At 44.7% G+C, this 7,023-nt stretch overlaps 1 protein-coding gene across 1 annotated transcript; it reads right to left on the bottom strand.

Moving 5' to 3' along the window:
- Positions 1 to 4,585: 4,585 nt before the first annotated feature.
- On the bottom strand, positions 4,586 to 5,645 carry LOC9636262. Its single transcript, XM_024687448.1, has 3 exons — positions 5,500 to 5,645; positions 4,930 to 5,432; positions 4,586 to 4,864 (listed from the first exon to the last, which is right to left on the bottom strand). The coding sequence occupies exons 1-3, from the start codon at positions 5,633 to 5,635 to the stop codon at positions 4,637 to 4,639; spliced, it is 867 nt and encodes a 288-aa protein (XP_024543216.1). The 5' UTR covers positions 5,636 to 5,645; the 3' UTR covers positions 4,586 to 4,636.
- Positions 5,646 to 7,023: the final 1,378 nt, after the last annotated feature.

Here is a 7,023-nt window from a genome sequence, read left to right on the forward strand (position 1 = left end):
GTATTTAGAAGTGCCCTTATAATAAAGTTGGTTGGACTCACTAGTCCCTCAGGGGGTTTTCTCTAAAATTTAAGAGCACTCGATTCCTCATGGTTGTCAAGAGTGTATAATAGAAGTATGTGATTTTTAAGTTTATGACTTTCTTCTAGCCAATTCACCAAATTCACCTAGGTGTTAGGACCAAAGATTACAGCCCAAGGGATCAAAGAAAAGTTAGATTAACATTGCTGATTAAAATGTTTGGGACAGTAAGAAAATCAAAGCCCTTGTGTTTTTAATTGCTTCTTTGTTCTTCATACTTCAACTATAGCTTTAAAGTTTTGCCTATAGACCTCATAACTAGAAGAGATCTTGTAGATGGTATGTGTTTAATATTTTATTTATTGCCATAAAGGATCAAAGGACAATAATAATATTGATGGGAGAGGGAGAGAAAATACAAAAGAAAGCCTTAGGAAAAGTAAAGAATAATTGAGTAAGTGAGTGTTGTGATGGAAAATAATAAGTTTTAATCTTTAGGCAGCAGTGCTTCTTTGTACTCACTCATGTTGGTGTTGTTGGAGTTTTTGCTTCACATAAATATACTATTTAAATTCTATGATTTATTAAAGAATTAAAAAACTATACCTTTAATCTAATTTTAAATCCATTTTTATTTATTTAAAATATAAAATTTTTATTACTTTTATTGTAACAATTTCTATAAAGGTTTTAACATTAATTGGTATATTGAGAATTTTAAAATATCATTATTTGAATATTTTTAAGATAAAATAAATATTATTATCAGCTAATACAATTATAAAAAATTTAGTAGTTGTATACTAGTCTGGTGTTATACTTTAAGAATACCTTTATATTGTGTGTGTGTGTGTGTAACTAAATATATATTAAATTATAATATTTTCTCAAGAAACATAAAATAGTGAAACTAATAAAACTTTATTACCCATAAAAATTTGCTTTAAATATTAGCATTCTTGATGTCATAGATTTTAAGAACCCATAAAAATATAAACTTGCAACATAATAACTAAATAAAGGAAAATGTCAAAGGCCAAATGTAAAGAGTAAAACGAATCAATTAATAATCTTGGATTACAATTCTCAATTTAATCAGTATTTAGTAGGAGCTTTTATTTATAATAACCAAACGAAGACAAGTGTTTCTACTTATCAATTTCCTATACAAGAGTATCTAAAAGAGTGCTTGTGTGTGGAGGCTGGTAAAATGCTGCAATGCTGATCTATCTATCAAACTGCAAGAAATTGCAGAGGTGAAGGGAAGTCTCTTGCCAATTGTTACAAGTGCGATGGCCTTTAGACTCTCGTTCACGATTTGAAGCTTTCTTTGATGCTCACGAACAGCAATCTTACAAGTTTGATTGGTGGCGACGTGCAGAAATTTAGTTTTTTTCCCATACAATGGTAACAACTTTGACTGTCTGGAAGGAGGTGGGCAAGCCTTTTCCCTTTTCATCCGCTTATGACCTTCTAGACTAAGTCAAATGGCTTTATACCATATGGAACAACTGGAGGTGCGTACATATTAGCTCCTGAGTTCTTGCTCTAACGTGGTGTCGTGGTGTCGTGTGCCTGGGTGCCTAGAAAGTCGAACACCTTCGCTATCACCATCGTTACCCCACAGTCCAGCAGGAGATTTAAGGCAAAGCGTCCTTTATCAACGTGCACGTCTTCAAAGGCTTTGGAATTCTTCTAGTCTCATGTGATTTTGCTTTTTCCCAGAACCACTGGAGGTTCTTGTTAATAGTATGACTCTCATCATTGTTTTTTCTTGTTTCGTTCTTTTTATTTCACAGGTGGAGTTGCTAAACTCCCAGTGGATTGAAGATCGTTCATTTGGTCGGGTCGGTTCAAATTTACATGCTATGTGATGGTAATGCCTCTGGAGCAAACTATGTAAGATCTTAATTTCCTGAGCTGGATTTGTTTTTCCATTTTCTAATCAAGTTACGGGGACAAACTGATCAGGAATCCTTGCAAACGTACAAGAAGATCCACGATGTTAGAGACCAGTCTACAGATTGCAAATACTCGGCCTACATGGTAAAGTTCACGAGTTTTTCGGGGGATGCCTTGCCAAGCGGCCATGCCGCCAAGCCCTAGCGTGCTCTAGGTATCATCTTGTTGCAAGTCGGATCTCGGACCTTTCAGAGATTCAAACATTATGAACATTAAATCATCGTTTTTACAGCTAAATCAAAGAAAATGATATGAAAAAAACTATCACGAGTCTGAACTATTCTGCTGCTCGATCAAACTTGTCACTGCTCTTTAGCTGCTTCCACTTTTCTTTTTGAAGCTGCTGCCCCTACTCTGCTGGGCGAACTTAAAACTTCCATTTTTCAACCTGCTGCCCCTGCTTGGTTTAAGAAATTTTTTCGTCTTTAAGCTGCTCAATCTTTGCTGCTCGATCTTAGCTGTTTCAGCCTGCTCCCTTTCTCTCCAAGTTTTAAAATCATCTTACAGTTTTCGATTCCCACTTGCTCGATTCTTATGACCTCTGACGCTGGTTTTATCTTTCGCTGCTTCAAGTCCTGCTCCACCCTCATTTACATATTGTTCTGGCGGCCTCCTATGATCTGGACCAAGTTGGCAGTCAGACTATTTTCCAAATACAAAAGAAACATAATCACAAGTTGGCCAGAATAAGCAGCTCCTTAGCGTAGTCTCTGAGATGTTTTATTTATTTAGTCTCGAAGAGACGGCCTCCAACGATCTGGACCAAGTTGGAGCTCAGAAGATATTCCACCAGAGGAGAAAATTAAAAAACAAAAAAAATACCATAGGATTTGTTGCTGATACTAAAGGAGCTACCATCACAATTTGTGTGTCGCTGCAGCTTGCTTCTTCTGTTTAACAACACGGATGAAATGAATGGAAGAGGAAAAAACGAATGACTCTACGTACCCTCAGTCCACATTTCTCGATTGTAAAGGTGGCCATTGAACCTCTGAATCGCTTTGCACCAGCTTCCACGTTCCATGAAACTCGTCCAATCTTCTGTCTTTATGACTGTTGCTTCGTCTTAGAGTTCGCTCCAGCTCTTGTAGTCTCCGCATGTCAGGGGCGAACATCAGCCGTTTTTCAGTCTTTGTGAAGCCGAACCTCTGGCTCCGCCGCCACAAGCAGTTTCTTCGAGTTTGAGATCATCTTGCCATCATCATCTTCTATCATCCAAGCACCTGTAAGAGTGATCCTGGACAGCATTGAAGCTCTCGTCCCGTTTCCGTCAACTAGAGAGCTTTGTCTTTGATCCGTCTTGGCATCTCATCTTCTCCTCATCTCGCTGTTCTCACGCCAACGTTTGATGGACTCTTCTCCACTCGGCTGGCTGACTGCTCCGATCTCGGGCACCGTCTGAGCGAGCTCCGCTTGAGAAGCCCAGATCTTGACAAAATTATCTGCTATCTCCCGATTGATCAAGATATCTCCGAAACTTTGGAGTCGAGGGAGGATATCTCCTCGAAGAGGTTGATCTTCTCTTGACTTAGAAGTGTGGAGACTGGTCTCTGGCGCTTTGGAGGCTTGCTACTGCTTCCCTGCGCTGCTCGAGCTGTCAATACTTGGCTTGCACCTCTGTTCTGTATTTGACTCTCGAGAGCTGGTTACTTCTTGAACTTCCATTCTCGTTTCTTCGACGTGCTTAGAACGTCTGGCAGTTAGGGAATGCTTCCGCCACTTCAGGCCTTGATCGTGCTGAGAAGCTTGAGCGGAAGCATGCAAAAACACAGCTTCCTGCGAAGCCAGATGCTCCTTCTTGTCGCATGTAGCGTCCATCTGATCCGTCAAACCTCTGCTCTCACATCGGTTCTCCTCGGCTTGTCTTCTTCATCCTTCAGAGCTCCTCGCCCAAAGCTTTGCTTTGCATCTGGCACGTCTCTCTCTCCTCCAGCGCCTCGAGTCCCGTGATCCTCTCCATCAGCTGCCAGTTACTTGCTTCTCCAGCCTCGCCTTTGCACTTCCAAACTCCGCCATCACGTGCTCTCGCCGAGAGCTCCACCTCGTGCAGCGGATTCGACTCCGTCAGCCATTATCCCCTGGGGCTTCTCCTTCAAGAACTCCTGTCCGAACACTTCCCTCATTCCACCAGATGACAGAGAACGTCTAGCGTAGTCTGTCTTATAGTCTCTGCAGCCATCCGAAACCCCAGTCACGAGCAGCTTCAGCTATATCATCTTGCAGCCATCTGACACTGGTTTACGTCGTTCCTCGCTACTATCATGGACAGCCTTACCGCAGCAGGCGCTCCTGAATCATCTCCATCCACTGGAAAGCTGATAAGATAGATCCCTCCTTGCGCCAGACACTGTAGAGTGTAGTCAAACTTGATCCATTGATCTTCTCTTGACTTAGAAGAGTGTGGACGCTGGTCGCTGGCCTGTTTAGACGCCTGAAGTGTGATGGACTTCTCTGCCTGGAGCCCCGAGACACAGTCGTCACGTGCTGCTTTCACGTCTTGGACAGCTGCAAATCTTTGGAGTCGAGTCCTCGAGAAAGTCGATCTTCTCTCAACTTAACTGGTCTATAGCTTTAGTGGCTTCCTACTGTGCTGCTCAACTTGCTTGGAGATCCAACTTCTGGATTTGACTCTTGAGAGTTGGCTTCTCCGATGCTAGAGTCCGAGCACTGGCCTCCAGTTGACCAATCCTTGCAGCCAACTTCTCGAGCTCGGAGCCAACTTCATTTCTCGTTTCTTCGACGTGCTTAGAACAGTTTGCTCGTGTTCTCTTCTCAGGTAAACCCAGGGTCTAGTCGTCTTAGAGTTCGCTCCAGCCCGGCCGATCATCTTCTCCCCATCATGGTTCTGACAAAACAAACACTCATCGTTCACTTCAGCTCTCTACAACAAACACGGAAGTTATTAGCAAACGGCCATCTGGAATCTGGAAGGTATATCAAACTTACCTGTCTCCTCTTGAATTCGGCAACAAAATCTCTCCCCGCACGATCATATAGTTCTTTTGCCTCCTTCACGAAGACCACCTCGCCGGACTGAAGCTTCTTCCACGGTTTCCTCTCACTCGGGATCCTATCCAGCATTTTCTGGAGCCTCATCATCTTCCGCGCTCGCTTGATCCTCTCTCGGTCGCTGGATTTGCCGTTGAGCTCCTCGTAAAGCTGCTCGGTGAGTCTGATCAGAATCCGGAGCGCGCTAACACTCCAAGACTTTTCCTCGTGCTTCTCCTCTTCTGTTTCCTCGCGCTTTTCCTCTTCCAAGCTGCGGATCTTCTTCTCGGTTTTTCCCCTCTGGTTTAGCCACCGGTTTGCCTTGTGGAAAGCTTCGAGATACGCGAACTCAACATAGCCCCCTCGGCCATCGCTAAGATGGGTTTCACTCCGCCGTCGGGTGCCGTCGGGAAGAATGTCCTCCGCTGAGGAAGAGAAGCGAACCATCTTCGGCCTGGAACCTGCAAGTCCAGAAGGCCATCGTGAGTCACAGTAGAAGAAGAATGCGAGAAGCAAAAGGAACCATACCTGGACGACGACCCCCGGCTGGCAGTAGAATTGGCTTGGGTCGCTGCTCCTCCTGCTTGGGCTTGTCATTCTCCTGCTGCTTCATCTTCTCTTGATCGTCTTCCCGTTCCAGAGGCTGCTTGATCGGCTTGATCATCTGCTCCTCCTCTTGTTCCAGCTGCTGCTTCATCGGCTTGATCATCTGCTCCTCCTCTTGTTCCAGCTGCTGCTTCATCGGCTTGATCATCTGCTCCTCCTCTTGTTCCAGCTGCTGCTTCATCGGCTTCATCCGCTGCTCCTCCTCCTGTTCCTGCTCTTGCTTCATCGGCTTGATCGGCTTGATCGGCTGATTCGGCTGATTCTTCTCCTCTCGTTCCAGCTGCGGCTGCTCCTTGTGACCTTGCTCCTGTTTCACCTCGCGCCTGAGTTCCTTCGTCTCATGGGCTTCTTTCTCCTGCTCCTCCTCGCTCAGCTGCTCAGCTTTCTTCTCTTGCTCCTCCTCCTTCAGCTGCTTCTCGGCTTCGTTTTCCTCCTCTTGTTCCAGCTTCATCGGCTTCATCTGATCGGCTTCTTTCTCCTCCTCGTTCACCTGCTCGGCTTTCTTCTCTTCCTTCAGCTGCTCCGCTTTCTTCTCTTGATTCTCCTCTTCGTCCTCCTTCTCTTGTTCCGGCTTGATCGGCTTGATCGGCTCCTTGTGCCCTCGCTCCTGTCGTATCGCTTCTAAGACGATTTTCACCTCGTGCCTGAGTTCCTTCAACTTCAAGGCGGCGGCGTCCATGGCTTCTCCCGAGACGGCCTCACAGACACGATCTTGGACCTTCAGCTTCGAGGCCGCCGCGTCCATGGCTTCCGGGTGGACCTTGTTGTCGCCCTTGTGCGCCTTTTTTGGTCGAAAGAGAGACCACAAACCTGTGACGCATCCACTGCGCTCCTGCTCTGTTCGCGCCATAGCTTGCCCTTTGCAAAATGCCTTTAATGCCCTAACCCTTACTAAATCTATTTCACTTTAATGCGTTCGTTTACATTTCTCGGCAGTGACTTAGGCAGCGCCCTGGCTCTTGAAACTCAGACACGCTGGAACCAGCTCACAGGCTGCATCCCAGAAGATGTTTACACACTCTCATCTCTCAATATCTAGACTTGAGTCTGGAACAAGTCCCTGGAGCTGGTTTCTAATGCTTCCAGCTTGAGAGTGCTGATCAAACCAGCTACCAGATACCATCTGACCTCAGTAAACTTTCCAGAAGAAAACAAAGAAACGAGATGGTAGCTATAGTAAGTACAGTCTTTGTGTGCTTTCTTTGTTGGTGAATGTTTAGATGCTTACCCTAGATGTGCCATTCTTAACATGCAAACTTCCTGACATGACAAAACTTCAAGAGCATTGAATTCACAAGGTAAGTGCTCTCTATCATTCTCCTTAAAGCTTATGCTTTACATCATGCAGGAAAATGCAAGTCAATTTTGGTCATGTTTGCTGTTGAGCTGCATCTTGTTACCAAGCACACATACTTCTGCCACCAATTTGCTTTTTGAAACTGTTGT

Source organism: Selaginella moellendorffii, unplaced genomic scaffold, assembly GCF_000143415.4.
Source record: "Selaginella moellendorffii unplaced genomic scaffold, v1.0 SELMOscaffold_53, whole genome shotgun sequence".
NCBI lineage: Eukaryota > Viridiplantae > Streptophyta > Lycopodiopsida > Selaginellales > Selaginellaceae > Selaginella > Selaginella moellendorffii.